Here is a 26,779-nt window from a genome sequence, read left to right as displayed (position 1 = left end):
ACCAGCAGCAGCACCGCCCTTCTCCCCTCCCCGGCGGGACACGCTGAGTGCTACGTCAGAGTCACACATACGCAGAGGAGGGCCCGCAACAAAACGGCGGTTAAACACCACAGAGGCTCGTTATAGAGACCGGATAACCCCGACCGAATCAAGGTGAACTACGGGGTAATCCGCACAAAGGTCACAGCCTGCAAGCTTAGAGGGTGATGAATAAAATACTTTACAATTACGGACAATTTGACATCTGGCACATACATTTTGAGGTCCATACAATTCCCCGAAACATCATCGACCGCGATCAATTATTATGCCCAGATAAATATTGAGTATATGCGGGCTTTCTTTTCTGTACAAACCACAATAACCCAAACAAAGTCATCAGGCTCATTTACTCAAAGCTTAATGCGGAGTTTAAAAGTTTTTACAGTTGTTACAAAATAGTTCCAATCTAATGCTCATTGCAGAAATATTACCTTTTTGTTTTCTAAATATATTAATTTAATTTCTGAAGATCTGCACATTTACAGTCACCCAATATTCATTAAGATCTAGCTAATGCAGGCCTGTAATTTATTATGTAGAATACATGCTTGATCATATCTTCATATTAGAGGAAACCCACTGAAATAATCAGCAACAATGTAATGTCCTAATAAATAAATCAGAATAAATCTGCTTGGTTTAAAGGCAAAAGTACTACATCATTAACACAAATCGCAATGACTGAGATATATAATGCTTTAAACAAACTCAATCATAACAGATTTATCTTTGATATTTTCTATTTGACAATTTTCATCACAAATCATTGGTAATTTAGCAGTCATGACATAAGGTAAAAACACAGTCATTGTGAAAATTTATTAAGGTCCTGATTTGTCTCCAGGATGGGTACAGGAAAGACACATTCCACAATGTCTCAGCAGAGGGCCCTCTAATTTTAGCAGGGGAAGGTTACCATACTCGGAGATAGGTCTGCAGAGGAGTCACATGACGGGCTTAGTAGTGAGCCAGTAAAAGAGACAGCCAGGTCACCTCTAAAGTGCTCTTCAAATTATAGCAGGCCTCCGCTGGTTGAAAAAACCTCTAAAGCCTTAACAATAATGTATTTACCCAAACAGTATAGTTTAAACTGTGTGTAATAACAATGTCGAGAAGGTCAGTGCAACAAGAATGTAATTCAGTCGTCCCTGAAATACAAAACTTTGACCTGCATATTCAATGAGAGGCTGCAATAAAGAGCATGGTCACTGCAGTCAGGTGGCTGTTAGCTAATCCTCTCACTTTATACAGCCACTTCAGAACACCTCTAGGTTTTCACATGTACTTTGTGGCCTGTGCTTCCACGATTTACAGACACTCCGCAGCTCTCCACAGTGAAAACATTTACTCTCAGGTGTCACAAGAACTACAAGGTCAAATCTCTCTATATAGTCCCTGTCTAGACTCATTGTGTTATGCTTTAAAGTTCAGAGAAAGCACGCCTTATTCATCTGACACAGTAAAATTTTGTTCCAGAGTCAGTTGCTCCACTGCAGCTCTGATTAGGCTTTAATTGAGATCTGATAGTGTAGGCTGATGCTGTTATTACTGTCATCTCGGTGCTTCTGGTGGGTTTCCTCTTTTGTCTGCTCACTCAACAGCACAGACAATTCTTAATTTGCTCGTAGGAGTTTGGGATATCATGTGATTCTTAGGTGTTTTATATAGCTTCAAAACACGTGTTGTTGTGCTTGACTGGCAACTGTGACTAAAACAGAAATGAAATATAGGCCTAGTTTAAAGGCTAATGTGATGTATGTGGCTCATCTGCTAGAATCACGTAAAAATACACCAAGACAGCGTTGATGAGCCTACAGCGACATCTGCTGGACGATTTATGAGTATTCCTTGTAGATAATAGATTTGTCTGTTTATTAAGATTAAATCACGAGTGCTTTATTGCATACCAGCTGTGCTTCACTGCATAATAACGGCACAGCAGCATACCTTGACCTTGCATATTTTATGAGTTGATGATACCTAAATAAAGCTGAAATGGAAATGCAGCTTTAAGAGATGCAGTTGGCTTTATTTTAGAACAAAAATGTATTTTGTAAAAACAAAACAAAACAAAAAAACAGCTGACATTCAGTGTAAAAAAACACCTTATTTACACCTTATTTATTTTTATTTGATTATTTAATTTTAATACTGCCATAGAAAAATGTGGATCATCATGTCTGATTTACACCCTTTTTGATTTTTACACCCTTTCAGGAAAGAGACTCCATGGACTATGATATTCACAAATGACATTGAGAAAAAGAAATAAAGTTCAAGTAAGACACAATACATGTGTGTGAATGAGAGGGAGACTGGTGGAAAGGTAAAGATGCAAGGAGCAGAAGTAGTGAAAGTAGATGAGTTTAAATACCTGGTGTGGCAGTGGACAGTGCACAAGAGAGGTGAAGAAGAGAGTGTGGGCAGGGTCGGTGTCGGTGGAGACAAGTGTCTGAGGGGATGTGAGAGAGAAGGATAGCAGCAAGATTGAAGAGGATGTTTAACAGCCTGTTATGATACAGATATGCAGAAGGTTGGTGTCAGAGGAGGATGCTGGCAGGGTGAGATGGAGGCAGATGATCCGCTGTGGTGACCTCTAGAGGGAGCAGATGAAACGAGAAAATGGAAAATACAGTTGTGAGAATAGTTTCAGCAAAGATGTTTTTACTAAATCCTAAAGATACCACTACAGTTTGATTTGATTGCATTTTGTTATATTAGAGTTTGTTTGTTTTTAGTTTAATAGCATTGAACTTTTTCAGATTTTTAAAAAAGTTCTAAAATAGCCAAAATGTACTTTACTAGCTGCTTTCTTTGGCAATAGCTTCAAAAAATTGCTTAAAAATATTATTAACACTATTGACAAAAATGAACCAATAGGATTCAGGTGTAGGGCGGCGATGGGCGGTACTTCCTGGGCAAAGGCTCCGCTTGTTATGTAGCTGTTATTGACGCGGTTTACTTTGTAGCAGGCAGTAAGGTCTCGCTTGCAGGAAAGTTCGCCGGCGTTTCTTCAACCGGACTTTAAGAGAAGCAGATTCATAAACAGTAACAGGGTCAGCAGGGACAATGCGGACCTCCGCTGCACGCTCATTATTTTCCCAGTATCCTAAAACTACTGCATTGGTCACAGTAGCAGGTATGAAGTGACCCGACGCAGGCTCTTTTTCACAAAAGCAGGTGTTGTGTGTTAAAAGAAAAACAAATTAACTCGAATAATAGCTAATCACTGATTTACATTAATGGTCTGATCATATGTGTAGACTGTAAACAGCACACGGATGGCTGTCTTAGCTCATGCTCTTTTACAGACTGTGACGTTTACTTGACGTTGCATAAGCGCGTAGGCTTTTTGCGCACGGACCTACGTGCTCGTTAAAATGACAAGTGCCTTTGATTTTGAGAAGGAAGTCACCTAGGATTCTCAAATTGATGCTATAGGTGTGTCTACTGGTTTGTCTATTTTTATTGTTTGAAAGTGTTGACTTTTATTTGAGTTTTTATTAGTTTTATTAGTTTCATTTTATGAAGGACATATCTTGAAGACAAGATTTAGACAATTCAGCTCATTTATTACCATTAAAAAGCATCACTTCTTGAAGACAGTGGACTCACAATCTTATAAACATCATCAAGTAAGCCTAGTGATAACATCTTTTTACCAAACTAACAAAGACTAAAATGAGGATATTTCCTCTGTTTTTGCAGTTTGGTTAGTTTAGTTTTCCATGTTCACAAAATCGTTTCAGCATTTTTTTTCAAAAGGTTGTTTTTATTATTATTTAACTAAAACGTTTTCCCACATCGTGTTTTAGCTTTCCGTTTAGTTTTGGGGCCCCCGTCATAATACCTAACATCACAGACACACTGTCAAAAACCAATCAAGACAAAAAACAAGAGAAAGAAGAAAATTAATTATTTAAAAAAGAAAAAACAAGAATAGTGAAAGAAATAATGGTAAATTAATACCAATGACAAGAACTTTAGGCCCACTCTATCTGTGTTAATGAGACCTGAGTAAAAGTGCCATCCTGTGCCATCAGTGGGAAGAAAGTTTGCCAGCCCTTTTCAGTTACCACAGTATCTGAACTAATTAGTCAAATACTTGGGAAGTTATTAGCACGGAAACCCACTTAGTTTTTTTAGTAAGTGGGGTCATTGTGTGGTCAGACATAAAATCGATCTCTTTTCTGTTTTGCTAGTTTACCGAGTTTGTATTTGTCTCTCATTCTGACTTAAATAAAGATCAGACCACATTTTGTGAGTATTTCAGAATTTAGAATCCTGGTGACTCAAAGAGGCTTACAATGATTTTAACATGCTTTTTTACCCAATCACCATCCCAAAACCCAAACTTGTTCAATTTTTAGTTATGTAAAAATAGAGAGACAATGTTTTTAAAAAAATATTTATGCACATTTGGACAAAAAAAAAAGCAGTTTTAATTATTTCTCAGATTATTTTAAGACGCTTTAAGGCTTTTTCTGTTAAACTCATTCAAGTGTATCTTCAGGGTGTGGAAGAAGGGGTCAGAAATTTACATTTGAGAAAATCTTGGTCCTAAAACATCTGTTGAATCTGTGTAGTTGTGTTTTGTTTTCTGTGGGTGGGGGTTTCCTTTTCTAGAAGGTGAAGATGGCTCTGATCATTGGAGATTTAGAGCTGTCACTGTGTGGACATTTTTACAGGAGTGGGACTTTTTGGTTTGAAGAAGTGGATGGCAGGTGGTGTGTGTCACAGCAAAGCCCGCTTAGATGGAAAGACAGTCCTGATCACTGGAGCCAACACTGGGATTGGCAAAGAAACTGCTGTTGACATGGCTAGAAGAGGTTGGTGATTTGCCTGGATTTATATATCCAATTTTATAATCTTATATCTGTTCAGGTGAAATGATTTTGCTCCCGCACTGCAGGCGCGAGGGTTATTCTGGCTTGCAGGGACATGGAAAGAGCTAATAAAGCTGCAGAAGAAGTGAAAAAGAGAAGCGGAAATGACAGCGTGATTGTCAGAAAGTTGGATTTGGCATCTCTACAGTCAATACGCCAACTTGCCAAAGATGTCCTAGCAAGTGAGGAGCGCCTGGATGTTCTCATCAATAATGCAGGTGGATGTATAAATCACATCAGACCCACTATGGTGTGATGTAGCATATTATGCCAGCTTTGTGACTGTGCATTTGTGTTTAACAGGCAGTAAATACATTTCCTTTGATATTCCTACCTTTAGGCATAATGAGCTGTCCAAAATGGAAGACTGAAGATGGCTTTGAAATGCAATTTGGTGTGAACCACCTGGGCCACTTCCTTTTAACGAACTGTCTGTTAGATCTCCTGAAGAAGTCAGCGCCAAGCCGCATTGTGAATGTCTCCAGCTTAGCGCATGAGAGAGGTGCAGTTTTTCCTCTTTTTTTCTAGTTCATATAAAGAGAATTAGTTGTTTTTTTTAAATCTCTCAGGAATGTCATCCTTTTATATTCATTGAATGTTAAATACCACATCTGTGAATAAGGATGAAGTGCTTTCTCTCAACAGGTCAAATCCATTTTGATGACATAAATCAGGACAAAGATTACCGGCCTTGGAGAAGCTACGCTCAAAGTAAACTAGCTAATGTCCTCTTTACAAGAGAGCTGGCCAACAGGCTGCAAGGTGCTGCGTCTGTTTTATATCTATATTTCTATGTGTCGTTACACATTGAATGGGATTTCATGTCCTTGTAATGACTTGTGTCCTGCATCTTGTCATTTTGCAGGTACTGGCGTAACAGCATATAGCCTCCACCCTGGAGTCATCCGCACCGAGCTTGGCCGACACTTCTGGCCCACAGTGCCCCTGTGGAAGAGGGTTTTGTATGTGCCCTTCGTGTTTTTCATCAAGAATCCGACAGAAGGAGCTCAGACCACCATCTACTGCGCTGTGGAGGAAAGCCTGCAAAATGAGAGTGGACTCTATTACAGGTCAGTCTGTGTAATTCAACAGATGGGCTCTTTATTGATAGACAGCCAAAAGGGATATTGCTCGGCTCACCCATGTGGGGGAAATGGATCATATTGAGAACAACACTAACATACTCTACTGAGACTGGTATTGTGAATGTGTAATGAAGCATATTAGTAATGAAACAGCTGGACTCTTCTTTCTCAGTGCAGTCTAATGCAATATCTTCCCTCAGTGGATGTGCAGACACAGGAAATGAATCTGATACCAGTTCTTTATTTTCTTCAAAATTATACTCTGAATACGTCATTGCACGGGAGTCATTGGATTCATTTTGATGAAAGGGAACGTGAGTTAGGGATTGCTTTTGCACTTTATAAAACTACAAGTGCCTGATAGTAAAAGCAGAAAATTTTTCTAATAACACTGATAAAGAAACTACTTAGTGCCGGTCAGTCATGTCTAGTAGGATTCTCCAACCTCTCAATGGGCCTTTTAAAGGTGACAACAGGGAGCACAGTTGATCTGCGTACAGTAAAATAAACGTTCTTGTGATTTGTTGAATATAATTAAGTCCAGTTAACACAACTGTTTAAAAACCTAATGTGTTAACATGCTGTGGGTTTTTCCACAGCATGATCACTCCTCTATGCATGAAAAATGTTGTCCAAGTCCAGTAAATGATGTCAGCGTGAACACTGATTCAAATCCAGTGAATTAGACGGACACATCTAAAACATAACGAGCAGACACATTAACGTTCATTTGGGGTCGTGTACTTAACCTTTTCGTGAATGTTAAATAATTATTCACTCTCATTTTAACTCCGTCTTGCTCCTGTGGGACAATTCTATGTTTTTAGCTGCTGAATCCTAAATTCTGAACACCATCTAATCTGGTCTATTAACAGTCATCTGTTTGTTTCTGGGCTGGTAGAGCAGTGTGGAGCAGGCTCATCGAGGCTTTTATGCAGGAAATAGCTGTGTGCTACAGGTGAAAGCTTAGCTGATGAGACCAGAACTGTGGGTTGGAAAATCAGAGCAATTATCTAAGGAGACTTAAAGGCTTTGTAGAGGTGAGGGGTGTTTGGTGAGTGACTCATTTGCAACTACAAGCGACCCCTTTTACATTGTAAGCATACTATAGTAGCAATTTAGCACTAATATAAAAATGTGGATTAGCACAATATAAAATGAGATTTTGATACAAGGAATCTTTTTGAGACAGAAAGTCAAGATCATATGATAAATAAAGGAATCATCATGTCAGCAGGGTCGCTGCGTCAGTGTGCATGCCCAGAAAAAAAATGCCTAGACAAAATCACAGTCAATATAAACGCCACAAACCAGCTGCAATACACTGACAGCTTTCCACCTTTTGCAGATTTCCAGTATTTCATTACTGCTGACATTATCTTATCAGGCATTTCAGCCATTTACCAGTGAATGACTGACATTTAAGTGGTGCTGCTTGCATGCTCACACACACATATTTATATTGATAGATAGATAGATAGATAGATAGATAGATAGATAGATAGATAGATAGATAGATAGATAGATAGATAGATAGATAGATTCTGGCAGCACATTTTAAAGTATCTGAGGCCTGATGAGGATCACTTTCCATTAACTCTTCACATCACAATGACCAGATCATTCTATTCATTTATTGTATTTATTGTGTACCTAACACTGTACCTAACACACTGTGTAACAAACAGTTTAGCATTAATCTACTAAAGAGCCATGCTCACATCTAGAACTGTTTTGCTAAAATAAGCAGGGCTTTCCCTAAAAATAGATTGTCTTGATGTTTCTCCACAGTCTGTGTATTTATTAATTCTCCCCCTGAAGTGAGCGAGTCTGTAATCTGTTCTGTTTGTTTATTTGTTTGTCTGTCTGTTTGTTAGCAGTCTACAACAGCTCAAGCTGATTTAATTTAGGTGAAAATCGAGTCAAGGTCGTACCAAATGTGAAAGTCAGTAAAAACTTTATATTACCCCCATTTTTTTATGGATCAACTTCAAACAATATACAAAGTCTTGGTGGGCATGAGTACCTGGGTTGGCTAAACATTTGACCTTGACCTTTATTGTTGGTGCCCAAGGTCAAAGTTGACCTTGGAAAAAAAATGCTAATATAATAAGTATTATGTGCCATATGAAAGGGAACATGAAGAGTGCTCTACAACACACCTCTTTTTTTTTTTTCACTATGATACCCTACGATGTCAGAATGAACCCATAACAGGCTGAGATCAGGATGTTGTAATGAAATAATAATAATAATAATAATAATAATAATAATAATAATAATAATAATAATAAAACACCAAAGTTTTAGTATAGCCTTTGCCCTTTAAAGGAAGTTTTCTGAGTGTTCTTGTTTGAAATTAGAACATTTTAAGATTTTCCATAATATGTCCGTGAAGGTTCTCAGTCATCCAGGTCATCGTAGTCAAAGGAGCTTGCAAAGAAAAGCATCTGGACTTCTTTAAGTTACTTGAAGACGTTTCACCTCTCATCCGAGAAGCTTCTTCAGTTCTAAGGCTCTCCACCATTTGACCTTAGAACTGAAGAAGCTTCTCGGATGAGAGGTGAAACGTCTTCAAGTAACTTAAAGAAGTCCAGATGCTTTTCTTTGCAAGCTCCTTTGACATTTTCCTTAATAGTTTTTTTTTTTTTTTAGCAATTACAAAGCATATGATTTAATCTTAATTTCAACTGCTGATACTAGAACCTGACTGATATTGGACTTTATGACCAATACCAATATTTGGAATGTTCCTTTGTTGTCACCACAAGTCATGGGTTAATCATTTACACTTCTCCTATAGATGCCAACAGGGAAGTTGCGGAGTGCCATCTGGTGGAATATCTGTGTAACATCAACATTTATAACATAATTGGAGGTTTTAGTTGTCAACCATACCGATATATTGCCACATAACAAATATCGGTTTGGCTCTACTTAATGTTATTTTTGTATATAAAGTGGAAACTGACTCTTTTGGTCTTTGTATGAAATTATATGGGTGATAACATAACTGATAAATATCTAAATTCCTATAATTATCTTTAAGAAAACAGTATAAAATATTAAGACATTGTTGCCTTGTAAATTGTCCTTTGATTGCATATCTTGACTGTTTTATCTGACTGATTAACTTGTTCTTGTGACTTAATCAACTCAGTATCAAGTTGTGTGTTTAACACTAAAGTCTGCACTGATTACAGCGACTGCGCCCCTAAAACAGCAGCCCCTCAGGGTCTGGATGATGAAGCTGCCAAGAAGCTGTGGGAGCTGAGTGCCTCTGTGGTCGGTCTGACGTAGTCACAGCGACGATGATGATGATTTTGATGATGATTGTCATCATCGCGGTGCCACTGGACTGCCAAGTGGCCTGAGGAAAGAACTGGTACTCTTTCTAGTGAACATCTGCGCGGCTAGTAGCAGCTGAGCTCCTGCTTAAGGACAACAAATGAACAAAAGACAGAAATTCACAAGTGATAGACATTTATTTAGAATATACAACAAACTAATTGGAAAAATACTATGAATTAAATTAAGTTTTTTCTTAAACAGAAGCAATGCTTCACAGGTCAGTTACATGGAAGCTGTATGATCTTTAGCATTGATTGCCTTTAGCTTGAAATGACATTTTAATTGATGGGTTTCACCAATATCTGTGTGGACTAAGGGTTAAAATGTCATTTATTGTTGCTTGGGTTTATCATATAAGAATTATATATGAATGTGCTTTAGCTTTTTGTAACACTGCTAATAGTGGTATTCAGTTTCTTTCTCGTGGGCATTAAAGTGCTCTTATACATAGCCCATTGTTATACCTGTCTTTTAAGGCATACTGTTTATCCACATCCTATGTATTCATCACGAGTCTTCATTTTGATCCATGTGAGACCAGCAGTGCTGAGACAAAACACATGTTGGTTACATCACCATGAATTAAAGTTTTCTTTATACAAAGTTTGTATCTGCGCATCACTTTTTTTTCGGTTTCTTTTTAAAGGCACTTTGTACAGAATTGCTACAAACAGTCCAATTTCATCTCATCCAAAGCTACATCTCAGACAAGTGCATCACATTTTTTTTCTTTTTCTTTTTTTTTCGTGAGACAGAATGTCCATTATGGTGCTAATTACATATGCACAAAGTGCACCCTATCTGCCACCAGCTACAAATGTACCCTGTGTGTTCCTTTAATGTTACATGATCAGCTAGTTCAGAGGAAAAGTACCATATCTTGGCATTTACATTCAAAACTGTAAAACATATACAGCAGATGTTGTGAAGTCAAAAGATAGTTATCCTTAAGGTTGAGTGTGACACGGGGAGGAAATCTACCTATATTGCTCAGTTTTAATGTATCTATATATTCTATCTATATTTTTTAATTACACATAATTCAACAACTAGATGGCTCTGAGTCTACACAAATGACACAAATGACTCGTGTAGACTATGGATGTACTTCCTCACAATCTATGGTGTTAACATCTCTACTTCCACAATATTTGCTGCATAAACTTCATAACTAACTAATGCTCTTCAAAATCAGAAAGCTGTTTCATCTGTTCCACTTGCATAGAGTGCCTTCTCACAAGTTTCTTCTTCAACTTGAGGCCACCTCTCTTTGGTGTGTTTGGTGCTACTGGAGCTATAGATCTAATACCTGTGGCCAGAGGTGAGGAGGGCTTGTTACTAGCCCCGATATCGGGAATGGGAGGGTTTGGGTTTATGTTAAGAGGGGGGAGATGGCCAGGCCTGGTGTGGGAGATGTGATCCAGCAGAAGTGTGCCTGAGCCTCTTCTCTCCAGGAGGCCAGGTGCACGCCTGCGTGCTGTGCTGGGAGAGGATGTGCTGGCATTGCTGTCTAGAGATTCTCTGGAGCTGGTTAACATCACAAGTGGAGAGGTGTTTAGTTTCCTGCGCTCCACCGGGACCTTAGGAGAATCTAACATGGCAGAGTCTGAATAGAGCTGTGAGTCTGAGTCATAGTGATCATTCCCCAGGTGTCTCCTATGCATTGTGTCTCTCAGACTGGCTAGTCCACTGCTGCAGCTGCTGCTCTCCTGCTCTGTAGGCACCGTGCTGCGCCGTGCCAGTGGCTGGTGTTGGCCTAGCGTTCTCTCATATGATGGTTTAGATGTTGGAGGAACTGATAATGAGGTGGTCATTTTGCAGGGCTGTTCTCCCACTAGTGGGAATAAGCTGTCCTTCCCGTCTACACTGTTCTGTCGAGATAAAGCCGACCTCTTACTCAGAGAGAGTCCGTTTACCCCTGCAACAACATCCTCATCAGAACTAGCTTTCTTACTCTCATCATGGGCGGCGGCGGCAGCAGCAGCCAGGACAGAGGGTGCAATCAACCCCCAAGGCTCTGATTGCAGCCGCTTCAGCTGAGGCAAACGTGCACGTTTGGGGTTTGCAGGCCGCCGCGTCGGCGATGTGGGCCCGTTGGCAAGTTTCGAAGCTGAGCTGGAGGTTTTTAGCTTTGTCTGGAAACTGAAGACTGTGTTTTGTTGCTCTTGCTCAGGTGAGGGCGATGCTGTGACGTTAATATCAGAGGGAGAGGTGCAGTACGCCGGGGAAGATCTCTCAACCAGCTCTGGTGATGGAGGGACATTTAGATACTGTTTGGTAGTCTTAGTGCCAGATGGTGACTTGTCTGTGGTGATTATGATCACCTCTTTGCCTTTAGCTTTGCAAGCATCCAAGAGCAGTTTAAGTGTCTCCTTGTCATCTGCGTTTATGGCGTAGACCAACGCTGAGGCCCCGCTCCTGTCTTCCAGGCTGGGATCAGCACCGTTGCTAAGTAGGTGATCCACCACTTTGTGTCCAGCCTTGTGAATGCAGGCGTGCATTAAAGCTGTCCTACCTCCTTTGTCCTGTATGTTGGGGTCCGCTTGGTTGTCCAGCAGATATTTTACAAGTTTTGCCTTACATACACTCTGCTGGTCAGTGTGTGTGGACATGCAGGCCACCATGAGAGGTGTTTCCCCACGTTCATTGCTCTCGTTGATGTAGGCACCTCCTTCCAACAAGAGCCTGGTGAGTCTCAAGCGTCTGAGCCACACTGCCTTCAGGAGTGAGTTTCCATCTGTCCGCAGTTCCAGAATATCTGCCATTACCCAGCCAGTCACAGATCTTCTCAGTACTGAACTCACAGCTCGCAGCCCTTTGAACAAATTTGTGGAATTAGTTCAGCTTACATAGTAAAATGAGTGATTAATACCCACTTTGTTTGTCTGCTTTTCTATTTGTTATCACTGCCAGCAGGTGGCAGTCTGTTACAACCTAAAGAAAATAAAAATATAACTTGCTCTTATAGATCTGTGAAATATAGTGGATATATTGTTTGTTTAATTATTGAAATTGAATCAGTGTTGTACAAAGAAATTGGCAGTTTTCCTAAAATGCTCATGCACGTCCTCAAAGATCACGTATATCCATGCAGAAGTCAGCGTGGTAACACACCTGTTAGAGTCATAAACACTACTAATAGATGTGTCATGATGTCATAATCAAAGTTGATTTTTTTTTCTAAACCTCTATCTAGACAGCAGTGCCCCCCACCCCCCACCCAACATACTGATACTGACACAAAAGCCTCCAGTATCCACTACAAGTAAGCATAAACATAATTTTTCCTCCTTTCTGGGACGAATATACAAGAGACTGCGCGTAAATGCGATGTTTGTTATATAAATTTCAAATAGTGATCCAAACATCTGTTCAAGCTTTTTAACTGGCGACATTAAATAACGTCACACTAAGCTCAAAGAGTCGCTGTCCGCGGTTCTCCTTTTGGGTAACTTGGCTCGAAAGACGCGCTCCATTACACATTGCGGTGTTCGTCGTCTTATTCTGCTTCAAATCCCAAATGTAAACATTTTATCTGCAGTTTGAATATTAATTTGCCAACATTAGACATACATTTGATTTCACATGCAACACAAAGCTGGCGATCTAATTTAACAGCCTCCGCCTTCACCGATACAAGATAGCGAGGTAAAGTTGAATTAATTAACCTTCACGTGTAATATTGTTTGTGTGACAGTTGTTTCCTTACCTGGTCAAAGAGGAGATTTTCCATGTTCAAAGTAACCAGTGCTCTGCCATCTGCGAGGGCGAAATTAAAGAATCAAAACAGAAAGTTTGTTGAAGTTCTCCACAATAATCCTATTTTCTTTTTTGTTTTGCAGCCGTGACTGTTCCCATCAATGCGTCTTGGTTTAGGTTACAGTGTGCCGTGCCTCTCTGGCACCATAACGCATGAGCTGTGTGGCTTTTGTTATGGAGGCACACCACATCAGTCCAATGGGGAGTATTCCTTTCACTGCGCACTCAAGGATCACAACCTGGAGATGCTGCGGGTTATAAATAACTTACTTTCTTGCTTGTTGAATGAAACGTGTATTCTCTTGACGTCAGAGTCGACCAAAATAAATCGCGTCTGATGAAAAACCTCTGTCTCGGTCTTTATATCTGCAGGACACAAACAAAACGAGTGCTGCCTCCTAAAGACATGCAAATGATCTGCGCGCGCGTGTTATTTTAATTATGTCAAAAGAGCAGTATGAAAATGAAAACGGTGGGCACAATTTGGCCTACACGTGATGAAGATGAGAAGGCTGCTTTTTCTCCTAGAGCCTAGTGCTTAGGATGCTTTTTGAATTTTCCTCAGATAGTAAGTCTGCGCTATAAATACGGTTTAATCTTTCTGCAGGGTGGAACAGGAATAAAGGCTGGTTGTCTGTCTGCCATGTATGAAAGGGCACAGAGAAAACAATTCAGTTGTAAAATGTGCCTGGACCACCATCATGCTGCTTCTTGCAGGGAATTCCGATATATTCATCAGCTATCTTTCTTTTCTTATTTTCATTAAAAAAAAAAGCAGAAATCATATTTTTAAGCAGTGACACTTTGATACAAAGAATTAGTTAATATTTAATGTTTATGCATATCTGCAGCGCTTCTTTCTCTCATTGTCATGTACTCAACAAATTATGAGAGAGAGCAAAAATATTTTGCACCTATATATTTACAGTACAATTAAAGAAGCCAAAACTTGTAGCAGCCATCGCAGCTATACAGCCTAATAGGGACATTTCTATTTTTAGGTTGCTATGAGACAGCACAGAAGCAGTTTCTAATGAGAACAGTGATGTTCTCAGCCCTGCAAAGAACAGGTAAATCAGACACATTCCTCCACGGACAGACAGGATTATATGGCATTTTTTATGCAGTTATTTTTGGATCTATTTTCCACTCATGAGTAAGTCACCACCACCACAATCGATCATTAATCCTTTGACCCCTGCTCCTTTTTTTTCTTTTCTTTTTTTCTGACTCTAAGACTAATCACTTTATTACCTATCCAAAGGCTTGACGTCTCAGGACTTCAGCTGTCAATGTTGGCAGTGATTTCTCACCTGTGATTGCCTTCTCAGTCCCAGAGGAAGTGTTGTTTACAAGGCACATGGAGAAGGCAGTTTCATAAAGCAGCTCATGCTGTAGTCACCAGCTCAAAAGAGTATGCTCCTCCTGTTCAAGAGGCATTAACAGTCTGGCTAAATATTGTCATTTCTTCACCAGAAATGACTAAAAGAGTTGTGTAAAATATTGGTTTATATGTAGATGAGTAAAAGCTGTTCTTCTAAGTGTCAAACCTGATTCTAAGAATAGGAAGTTCTAAGAAGTTTGTTATTCAGATGCTATTATGTATATTTCACATTTTATACTGTTGAGTAAAAATTATATGGGTCTGTATTATAGACAGACTTCAGAGAATCATGATGATCCAAGGATCCAAGGCCAAAGCTGACTAGATTAGACACATTCATTATCACTGGGAGCCAAAAGGACGTCAGTGGCCCTCACAGAGGTTGATCTTTGCCCCGATGATGCTGTCGTCGGCAGTATATACAGGAGAAATAAATAATTAAAGTGAAGAGAATAAGCGCCATCACCCCTGGGAGCACTTTCCATTTTCAGATATCTTACACCACAGCTGCTGCTCTCCCTCCCCTCTGTTCTAAATATAACCTTTTCTTCTGTCTGAATTGTGACATTTTTTACTCATCAGACTACAGTAGCTCAACAACTATTTATATATTCTGACAAAGGACACATAAAAGTTATCATCAGTTTTCAAATTTAGAGTCTGATCACAATTTCTCCAGGAGATGGGAAGAATAGAGCACTTCACGTCTAACCTTAATTTCAAATAATGCCTCAGTTTTGAGAAAACAAGAAAGGAAATTGTTTTTGTAAACTGCAAATAGAAATATGCTCAGTTTTTTTTTATTGCACTGAAAAAGAGAGTTGCTGTTGTCAAAGCCAGTAAAATTTGAAAGTCAGATACAGGAAAGTCTAAAAAATATATAGTGCAACATGTCAGCACATATTTATTCTTTGCTGTGATTACTGTTTAATTTTCATCCTCCTCTGAAATGTCAGGTGACAACTCATTGCAGAACACTAATTTAAATAATTGAGCAAATCTTGGTATTGTGGCAAAGATATGTAATTATAACAAATAAATATTCTTAAGTGCTGTTAAAGTTACATTTATTCTATTTAAAATGTCTATTATAATTTCATCACTTTCATGAGTTCAGCACATAGACTGTAAATAGGTTACAAATGTCTCATAACCATACACTGTATATAAAAGATGGCTGGAACTAGCCAACGCATTTAACCTGCACTTTCTCTGACTTCTAGCAGAGCTACTGAGCTGCCCTATCTGTGACCTCGGTAAACACATTCCTGATCTCAGTCACTGGTTTTCTTCTTGTACATAAATATGGTCACATTACATTAAAATAACAACAAGAACAACAAAGCAAAAACAAGGATAAAGCAGGGCATGCTTTACTGTGTTACTGACAAGCTGCTAGGCAAGGAATATGTGTTATCTTTTGATTTCTTGTAGGCTGAACATGGCTATCTGTTGGCAATCCACTGGCAGACCATGGAGTACAACCGTCAGCCCGGTTGTACTCCATGGTTTAAGGTTAGCATTAGGGTGTGAATTGTTTTGGATAATTGAGGAAATGGGGAAAGCACTTAAGGAGACCGGGATATTATGGCTGTTATGGGAGTCAAAGAAAATTCCTTGACCCCCATAACAGCCTGTTAATTCTGTAAATAAATAATTAACTGAACACAGTTTACCTGGCGCTCTCCAGCGGCAACAAAAGTCACATCTGAGAAGCTGCTAGTTTCTTTACAAATACCTAAAAAAAAAAAAGCAAACTGCTGTTTTATTGGGAATACTTGGTTGGGAACAATAATCTCCCGGAGTCACCACTGGTTGCTGGGAAACTGCTCAGCCAAGAAATAGTCTGATACATAACACCCTCCAAAACTGTTGATTTGCTGTTTTCGCACTTTGATTTGTGTAGCTGTTTGATCCTGTTTTTAGTCTTTGTGGAAGACTAAGTTAGCCAGCTGCAAATGAAAGCATCACATTTTGCATATGGACACATAAACAATAAAGGAAATGACATAAAGGATACAGATACGATTGGAGAGCTGCCTCTACAGAAATTTCAATTAAGCCCAAAGTCACAACAATTCTGCCATAACAATTACCTCCATGGTCTGAACAGAGGAATTCCGAATAACATTTGCCTTTTCTAAAATAAACCCATAAATCTTTTTTTTTAAAAGAACATATATATATCTCACTTATCCATTCCTTCCTGATAACTCCATTTGCATTTAGACACGGAAGCCTGCATGTGTGTTTTTTTCTAGCACATATATCGCCTGTTGTTGTGCTGATGTTGTGCTTCTAGCTCTGTGGTGGTTGTCTCTTTAAAGACTGAGTTTGACATTCTCATGGCATTTGGTGTCTCAGCGATTGTATCAAGCGAATGTGTGGGCTGCGACAGCATTAACTCGCACGAACCCTGCTGCAGCTTTGGACTGGACTGCTCCTTGTCTCCCTCCTACCTTGGCAGATTTAAGGAAATGCCTCCAGTGCAGCTTAAAAACCTGCCACCCCTCACATATGCTGCGAGTGATTTTTTTTTTTTTCTTTCCCCTCGTCCACTCATGATTATAGCCCGTGAAGTATAACACATTTTCAGACACTTTGATCTTTTCATATTGAAAAGTGCTACTTTCTCATAGTTGAAATCTTGAAATGGTTCCACTCCTCCTCTGCCTCCTTCTCCTTCACCAGTCCTTCTGTTCTTTCTCATCTCGCATTGCAAACCAACACCTGCCCTTCTGGCAAGCAGTAATTGAGTTGAGCATTATTCAAGAGCATTATACAGGCAACAATTTTGCTGGGTGATCATTGTGTACGTTGGCTGTATCCTAGGAGATTGGTGCATATCTAATAAGGAGTTTGTTACTCATTTTGCAGAGTGGGCACTTTGATGTCCGCCGTGTTGAATTTTCTATTTTAGCTCAACATCCTCCTAATGAAGCAGAGGGCTTGAAGCTTCAGAATTGGTTGCTTATCAACTCTACACTCCACTTATTAGTAGTTGTTGTGAAGCCTTTAATTGGATAGTGGAACAGGAGGCACCTTAATGGTCTGTCAGTAAAAAGTGGTCATGATATATAGCTACGGATGACAGTTTTGTTAACATGGTTAAAAATGTGAAAGGCGAACGCTCGTAAAAAACTCTCACTTTCCCCTCGTGTTTCGTGGCTTTCTTTCCTTTCGCCTTCTAAATCAACAAGTGTTAGGAGAATTAGGTGCAGTTTCAGGTGGAGTTTCAAATTCTGTGTAGCTGCCTCACTAACTACAAAAGTAATTAGTGGCAAAATTGATGTTTTGGTAGGATCTGTCACACCTCTGTTAACACCACCAAATCAAAAGCTTAACAGTGTGTCTTGCCTCCCACTGGGTAGAGAGAAGAAACTCTTCCTGCCATAAGTTATCTAATGAAAGACAACAGAAAAATACAGCCATCAATAGAAGTCCTGGAATATGGCCTACCTACCATTACACTGAGGTAATCGTGTCTTAAATATCTTTTCTAATCTTTAGTATCATGTACAGTGTTTTACTTTTGTAGGAGTATCTTTATCCTTCTCAGAATAAGGTAAAAACAAATATTGATGTGGGGTTAAATGAATTTCTGTGAAAAACTGAGTTTTCCACTATGAATTCATCACAGACTGTTTCATAGCTGCATCTGTCAGAGTTTTGGGCTCGTTAGAGTATGTGGGTACATCAGTGTGGATGAGTGGATGTTCTGACAGTGAGTTAGAGAACTTCACTCTGCTCGCGGTTCACACCCCTGAGACTGTGACGTCTTTGACACCATGAGGCACTCTGACCAAAATACACCTCCTCTGCAGCACAAGGTGAAGAAAGAGCTTTTTCTGTCTATGTTGTCGGTAGTGACGTCAGATCACTCCTTTCTATCCTTGAGGGTGTCTGCAGATGAGCAGAATCAGACATGACAGGACCGAACAGGATCAGCCTGGCCTCAGTTAAAAAAAAGAAAAGAAATATAATTGTCAAGTCACAGATCTTAGAGTAGATAAGAAGCCTTAGAAACATGGTGGAAATGCAGGACGACCGCCTCCTTTATTGAAGAGTCAATCCAGGGGTTCACCAATGACTAATGTGGATGAATTTGAAGACTATAAATCCAGAACAACATAGCAGGATAAAGGTGGTGGGAAGAGATGCACCATTTGTTTGACTGTTTGCTTCTCCGTTTACACAAAAAAACTAAAGACCAGCTTCCTGAAACTTTTCCCAGACCTTTGTTGGAGCTGCAGATTCGTTTTAGAAAAAAAAATCAAAAATAGTGTGTGAACTTTTCAAAGGATGCATTTTTCACAAAATCCTATACTGTGTAAAGAATTTGTGCTTAGCCTTAATCTTTGTCCAGCAATAAAAGGCTAATTGAGTTTCATTTTTAAATAGCTAACTGTCCTTTTAGTTCTGTTACAAGAATCTGGCAAGTCTAAGATGGCACAAGCTTGTTGCAGCTGGGTTTAATCAGCTGTGCTAGAAGGTGGGATGAGCTGGCAATATATGAGCTGGCAGTATATGAGGACAAACACAAGTCAGTAATTATTGCTGGGTACTGTGAAAAAAAAGGAGCTGTAAGACAATGAAAACTGTCAGATTTAATACTTAGAACTTTAACTCCTTAGAAAGTTTGGCAAACAGATACTCTAATTTGAAAATGTCTGAGAAGGTGATGCCATGATTACAAAAAAATGTACAGATGAGAGAGGAAAGTTCTGCAGGTGATCTACTAACAATGCTGTAATTTGGAAGAACAGATGTGACCAGTTGATTTCATTAATGACTAACGCAATCTACCAAGAGGAGCACAAATTAGCCTGTCGCAAACAAGCAGACATGATGAGGGAGCATGTTATCTACTAAAAAAATAAACAGTACATGCACAGGTTTTACACATGTATTTTTTTCCCCCCCAGAAAAAGCATGGCAATTAAGCTCAATCAGAGGTAGCAACATGTGAACAGATATGTTCTGGTACAAGAGTGTGTGTGGAGAATGAGTCGGTATCAGATTGTTCTTTTCTGCAAGGCTATTTTTTAATAGGGACTTCCTGCAAAATCCTGAATTACGATCAGTAATTCACTGTCGATCTTATACAGCAGGGGTCCCCAATCCCAGTCCGCAAGGGCCGGTGTTTAGATCTCACCCTGGGTCAACACACCTGAATCACATGATTAGTTCATTACCAGGACTCGGAAGAACTTCAAGACATGTTGAGAAGGTAATTTATCCATTTAAATCAGCTGTGATGGATCAAGGACACGTCTAAAATCTGCAGGGACACCGGCCCTTGTGGACTGGGATTGGGGACCCCTGTTATATAGTATAAGTAAACAAATCTAAATCTAAAGGTATAAAACAAAGAATGCTGAATATATAGAATATAGGAAAATTGCATTTATATTTATTAGTAAAAGAAAAGCTATTCAGAATCTTGGAACTTCTACATGATCTGGAACAGGATGTTGCAGAGCTCTGTGTGTAAACTGCTGTGTAATTGCAAGATGAGGTTTTTGGATGTCATGCAGTTGTAATTTTGCACCAGTGTATTGAGAGCACAAAGCTTGAAACACTGAAAACAGGTGTGCTTACATCCACTGTAAGTTTGTGGCAGCTATGCAGGCACAATTTTTTTTCTTGTTGGTATGTTTACATTTAATTCAATTCAATTCAATTTTATTTATATAGCGCCAAATCACAACAAAAGTCGCCTCAAGGTGCTTCATAGATACAGAGAAAAACCCAACAATCATATGACCCCCCTATGAGCAAGCACTTTGGTGACAGTGGGAAGGAAAAACTCCCTTTTAACAGGAAGAAACCTCCGGCAGAACCAGGCTCAGGGAGGGGCGGCCATCTGCTGCGACCGGTTGGGGTGAGAGAAGGAAGACAGGATAAAAGACATGCTGTGGAAGAGAGACAGAGGTTAATAACAGATATGATTCAATGCAGAGAGGTCTATTAACACATAGTGAGTGAGAAAGGTGACTGGAAAGGAAAAACTCATGGGAATCCCCGGCAGCCTACACCTATTGCAGCATAACTAAGGGAGGATTCAGGGTCACCTGGTCCAGCCCTAACTATATGCTTTAGCAAAAAGGAAAGTTTTAAGCCTAATCTTAAAAGTAGAGATAGTGCCTGTCTCCTGAATCCAAACTGGAAGCTGGTTCCACAGAAGAGGGGCCTGAAAACTGAAGGCTCTCCCTCCCAATCTACTTTTAAATACTCTAGGAACAACAAGTAGGCCTGCAGTGCGAGAGCGAAGTGCTCTAATAGGGTGATATGGTACTACAAGGTCATTAAGATAAGATGGGGCCTGATTATTTAACCTCTTAAGCCCCAACGCCCCCTGATACGGGGGCAAAAAGCAGGAGATCAGGTAGGCTTGGGGCTTAAGAGGTTAAGACCTTGTATGTGAGGAGCAGGATTTTGAATTCAATTCTGGATTTAACAGGAAGCCAATGAAGGATTTAGATCAGCATCACAAAATAGATGTTTATCGTGATAGATTTGTTGGTATTTTGTGACGAATGTGCGGTTACTATGGACAAAATTCCTCACAGCAAGAGGATCTTCACCACCTTTCCAGCTGATGTATACAACCAGGTGGTCAACGCCCCCCCACCTGCTGGGACAAAACGGCCCCAACCCTCTGTACAAGGCATCCATCCACAGAATAAAAGGGAGTGAAAAGTTATGCGTGTGGAGCCCCTGCTCCAGACAGACTTCTTCACCTGCATGAACCTTCCTGGCACTGCTCTGTACACTGGACCAGATCTTGGGCACCCTTTTGAGTGAGCTCAGTCAAGGAGCTGGTAATTTCTGCAAAGCCAGGCACGATAAGGCAGTAGTAATCAGCGAACCCCAAGAACCGCCTCACCTCTTTTTTGGTCTTGGGACCCTGGATACTTTACTTCCCTCTGTCCAACTGCACACTTCTTCAACTTGGCTGTGAGCCCCATCTACCTCAGAGACTCCAGGACCAAGGCCACAAGCCCAGGTGTCACTATGGATGATGACATCATCCAAGTAGGCAGTAGCAAATCACGTGCAGACGCTGCATCCGCACCCTGCACCCACTTTCCATGAGGCTTTGGAAAGTGGCTGGGGCTCCAAACAAGCTGAACGATAGTGTGACAAATTGGTACAACCCTTACGAAGTGGAGAAGGCTATTTTTCCTTGGATTCTGCAGACAAGGAAATCTGCCAGTAGCCCTTGGTAAAATCCATTGTCATGAAAAAATTAGCACTGCCTAACCAGTCGAGAAGCCGGTTGACCCAGGGTATGGGATAAGCAACAAACTGTGACACCTTATTCACCTTGTGGTAGTCAACCAGGGTTTGGTGGACCAGGGTCTGTGTGTAGCCTGAGTTCACCATTGCCTGGCATATACTCCCTTGGTACCTTACTGGTAAGCTATACATCCCTCCTGGACCAGGGTAAGAGGTCGGACCTCCGTCAGCGGGCACTCCTGATGCCAGTGTCCCGGCCTACCGCACCTCCAACGCACCTGCCTCCTGCCTCAGCATTTGCACGGCTGCCTTACCAGGGGGTTCTTGACCAGTGATGCAGCCACGTCAGGGCTCACTGACCGGGGGCAGCAGACCTGTTCCACCGCTCAAGGATGATCAGATGCAGCAGCCAATCCTCTGCCTTTGTGTGCCAGGCTGTAGCCACCTGGCTGCTATATTGCTTAGCCACCTGGCATAGGCGAAGAGCCAAATCTCCCCCATTCAGAACTCCTGAAAGAGTCAATGGTACTCCTCGGAGCCCAGGCAGTCCATGTTCAACGGTTATGCATCCTCAAAATGACAACAGAGGCAGTAGCCACAGCTCCCAATTATCTTCAGGCCACCAGCATGCCTCTGCTGTGCCCCAGAAGACCTGTAGGAATGCCCGGGGGTCATCTCCCTCCACCATCTGGTGGAACATCACTACAGGGGGAGCTGCAGCGGTGCGGTGGGGAAGACAGACAGAGCAATCAAGTACTCCAACACTCTCGTTTGGCTCACAGACAGTAGCCATTGATCTTGATCCACTGACGCCTGCTCCTGGTTCATGGCGGCCATCTCCGCCAGCATCATTGCCAGTGCTTCCACTGGCTGCACTGATTGAGGTACTTTATGTTTTATTTGCAGCCTTTTCCAAAATCACTCTGTGCAGCTTTCCAGCCGACGTATTCCTGGCGCAACCTTCTCCTTTGGTCCCAGATCGCCACTGAAATAGCAGGACTGATCACACAAATCAGTCCCAGCTGCTCTGCCAGCTTTTTGGCAATGCCCACCGAACCCACTGCCCCACCACTCCTTTGTAGCGGAGCTACAAACCACACCCCCACCACACGCCTAGCTTCCTATTTTAATGCAATGAAAGCTAATAAAATATAAATATTTCAGTGATCTATTTATTGCAATTTGTTGTGTGATTAATCCCACTAATAGCTGACACACTGATCTTATAGAGCTTCTTATATTTTTCTAGTCATTGGGAATTATATCTGCTTGTATACTTCACGCTCTTGACCCATCTATCCCTCCTGTCTAACATTAAAAGATAACATCCTGCATTTGAAGCCTACTTCCTGCACACTGGACATTCTGCTTCCATGCCTCTATAAAGAGGCCTTTGATACAATCAGGCCAAATATTGTTGCAGTAATCAATAGTAATCTTGGTTCAGGAAATGTCCCAAGTGCCTTAAAACATGCCATAGTGCAGCCTTTTCATAAAAACCAAACCTAATCTGTCTGTCTCATCTAACTTTAGGTCCATTTTCAAGATATATTTTTATCTAAGATCATAGAGAAAGTTGTTTTCCACCTACTCGGACAAATTTCAATGTGACCATGGGACCAAGTCTGTCCTTTTCAGGGTTTTAACTTAATTTATGTTCAGTGACAATGAATCCATTGTCATATATACATGTGTTCTTTTTATACAAAGTAGGGCTACTACTGTTGCTTGCATCGAAAGAACTGGTGCTCACTACTGCTTTAACGCTGCCTCTCACCCTCTTGCTCATCGGTCGGTCATGAAAGTACACAGAAAAAAAGATGCAATTCAAAGGTTTTACACATGAATGTGCTATAATCATCCTCCAAAACAAGTTTGTCATCTGTCTGTGCTTTCTTGGTGTCTGCTTTAAACGCTGTGATGTATCTTCCACTGTGCAGACAGTCGTCAGAATAGCCAGACTAGCATGCTAGCAAACTGCAAAGTGCTACTGGATGCAATAGGACATCATGGGGTTTTCGTCATACTCTACTTGCTATAGCTGTTAATGGTGCACAATAAATCTTTATCTGGCAGGCTAGTCGACCGTTTAACAGACAACAGTGAAGTTTTTTTAAGCTAGGTGTTATTTTTCATGCGGATCATTATACTCCACAAAGCTTTTCAGTCTGTTTTCATTATTATCCATTTCTATCATGATGCTACCAATCTATAATTCTATATAATATGATATATTCCATATTCTATACTCATTATTATCATTCATCCTATCATTTTACAGTTTTTTTTTAAATCATCTACCTAATGGGAAATCGACTTGTCAAGCTGTGTTCTCAAGTTAAATACAAAATGTAGTTTTCTACTATTTTTAAGGGTGATTTTATCCAGATTTTTGTGATTGCTTAATTGGTATTGTTTCTAAAGTGTTGTGTTATTCTCTTGCATGTGTGCCAGCTCAAAAGCATAAAGCATATAGATTTAGCTTTACTACGCTCACATTTTTCTGATTTGCCAGATCTCCATCTGATCTGGACCCACCCTGACTAACCACATTTAGCTGAACACAGTCATGTGAACTGTAGTTATTACATTCAGCATTCAGCTTAACTCCTTCTGTACCAAGAACAATGTATGGCGGTATCGTAAAGGTAAGTTCACCTTTATGATAGTGATATATATATAAATGACTACGTAACCCTGCAAACAAGAAGTCTTATTAAAGTATTAGATCAGCATAACTGTGCTGAAAGCATAGTGCCACCTGTGCATCTCTCACTTTCTGAATCCGACTGATTTAGCTGACACACTTGGCTGAGCTGCCCGTGTTTGTGTCCTGCTGTTTACTCACACAGACTAGGCAGGACTTGTATCAGAGGAGGCACAGTGAGTGAGGCTCTCTCTGCTTGAATCACAACTCTGCAGGTAATAATCAGTTTTCCTGTCTGATTTCAATTCAAAACAGGCATGACTATAATACGCCACCAGGGTGATCTGGCTGCCAGCCTGCTTGTAAGAAAGACTGACGATACTCAATATAAATATAATGCTCGACTCTCTCTTAAAGGTAAGGAAAATTCATCTGCATTCTGGTTCCCACTGTGCTCGTGAGACCCATTGCTAGTGTTCCCCTGGGCCAGGAGCTCTCATACCTGACTGAGCAGATCGAGATAAGAACCAGTTATCTTTGCCTCACAGCACTCCACATCCCAGAGGGAGATCACCTCTCTAAGCAGACGCAGCAGCCTGGGATTCAGTGAAACCAGAATATCACCATTTACTCTGTGTCTTCCCAACGTCCACCTACAAGGACTTCAAAAGCATAAAATGCAATTAATAGTTAACCATTTTTCAATGCTCCCTGCTTAAATCTTAAGTTGGCCTAAATCAATTGAATGTATGGTCTGTAATGTTAAACTAAGCGAAGCACGCTTGTCAATCGAGGGCTTTGACTCCTTTTTCAGAGGATCAGAAGGTGCACAATTATCGTGCAGCGATGCGATGTAAAGAAAGCATATTCAGATATCTTGAGCTCAGTTAGACCAGTGATTGACTGGTGCACAGGAAGATTTCTCTAGATTCTCTAAATCTTTAAATGATTTTATGTACTGGATGAGGAGATATTCAAAGTCTTCCCAATTTTATGTTGAGGCTCCTTATTCTGAAATTGTTCCACAATTTGTACTCATCTCTACTCTGCCTCTCTAAGAGGCTCCTTTTCTATCCAATCATGCTACCGACCTGTTGCTAATTAACCTAACGAGTTGCAAAATGCTCCTCCAGCTGTTTCTATTTAGTACCACTTACTTTTCCAGCCTTTTGTTGCCCCCTTCCCAACTTTCATTTATTATGTGCACTGCTGCCATCAAATTCAAAATCATCAAAATGAGCTAAATGTTTTTCATGAAATAGTAAAGCTTCACCAATCACTGCTTTTTCCTTGTTCAGTGACAGTTCACCTGTCTGCATGTAAATAAATCATGATATATAGTCATTTGTCTCACCCATAGCTTCTGTTTCATTCTTGTCGCTCTATATTCTCTGTTTTGATGCCTGCCTCTTCATGTGGCTGGTTCTGCCACAGGTTTCTTCCTGCTTACAAGGAGTTTTTTCTTCCCACTGTCACCACGTGCTGCCCATAGGGGATCAGGGTTTTCTCTAATATTGTAGGGTACGTAACTTACATTATGAATAAGTTGAAGTGACGGTTGTTGTCAGTTTGCACTGTGTTAATAAAACTAAACTGAGTGAACTCTATTTGATTCAATGTCAATAAAAATATTGATCTCTGTAGGTTTATATTTGTTTTAATGACTCAGTCTTTGAGCAGCTGGAGGATGAACCGGTGTAAGCCCTTTTTATTGCTCCAGGCGCTCCCAGCCTTTGTGTAAAGTGGATTCAGTTTAGTTTGGCTGTGAACTCAAAGACGGCACTCCAGCTGGCACATTTTGAGAACAATATCTTGTGTGGTAGGATGACGGAATTGTATCTTGGTTTGGAAGGCTTTCAGAGGTGCAACTGTCCAGATAAAGACTTCCTGTGTGCTCAGTGTGGAGTACTGCCTCGGTCTGCAGGGTAAGACAGGGCAAGTGTTGGATCAGCCTCTTCTCTGCTTTGACATCAAAACTAGCGAAAGGAGAGAAGGAGAAATGTAAAATGAAGATATTCTTCTCAAATAAAGGTCTCGTCGATATCATACGCATCTCTGTCTGTTCTGCTTTTTTCACGTTATATCCTTTATGACTCATCAAATTCTAATTTTAAACATAACAAAGACGCACTTATTTTGGGGGATTCCCAATCTCCTTTTTCTTCTAAGCCACACTGCAAATGGCACACATCCCTTGGAGCTGGAGACGCCCAGGATGCTGCTGGGATGTTTTCCATGGCACGACTGTGTCAGTATCACAATGTAGTGAGTCATGTTTATCATCTTCTCGCCTGTTGTGCCTCCTCCTCGTGTGAGTTTTGAAGAACATGGCCAAAATCATGAGTGTACATGTCAATATCTTTGTCAGTGTTTGTGTTTACGT

General features: G+C 40.5%; 2 protein-coding genes across 2 annotated transcripts; one reads left to right on the top strand and one right to left on the bottom strand.

Annotated features, from left to right (window-relative positions):
- The first annotated feature begins 2,961 nt into the window (after positions 1 to 2,961).
- LOC146515545 (retinol dehydrogenase 13-like) lies at positions 2,962 to 9,967 on the top strand. The gene is made up of 7 exons (XM_085169305.1): positions 2,962 to 3,181; positions 4,731 to 4,871; positions 4,955 to 5,146; positions 5,269 to 5,430; positions 5,574 to 5,690; positions 5,794 to 5,998; positions 9,217 to 9,967. Exons 1-7 carry the CDS (start codon positions 3,112 to 3,114, stop codon positions 9,311 to 9,313), a joined length of 984 nt encoding a protein of 327 aa, XP_085025431.1. The 5' UTR covers positions 2,962 to 3,111; the 3' UTR covers positions 9,314 to 9,967.
- ankrd34c (ankyrin repeat domain 34C) lies at positions 9,773 to 15,137 on the bottom strand. The gene is made up of 2 exons (XM_085169302.1): positions 13,074 to 15,137; positions 9,773 to 12,179 (listed from the first exon to the last, which is right to left on the bottom strand). The coding sequence occupies exon 2, from the start codon at positions 12,127 to 12,129 to the stop codon at positions 10,540 to 10,542; it is 1,590 nt and encodes a 529-aa protein (XP_085025428.1). The 5' UTR covers positions 12,130 to 12,179; positions 13,074 to 15,137; the 3' UTR covers positions 9,773 to 10,539.
- Between the last annotated feature and the right edge of the window lie 11,642 nt (positions 15,138 to 26,779).

This window comes from Neolamprologus multifasciatus, chromosome 7 (assembly GCF_963576455.1).
Source record: "Neolamprologus multifasciatus chromosome 7, fNeoMul1.2, whole genome shotgun sequence".
NCBI lineage: Eukaryota > Metazoa > Chordata > Actinopteri > Cichliformes > Cichlidae > Neolamprologus > Neolamprologus multifasciatus.
This window is presented reverse-complemented; position numbering and strand designations above follow the sequence as displayed.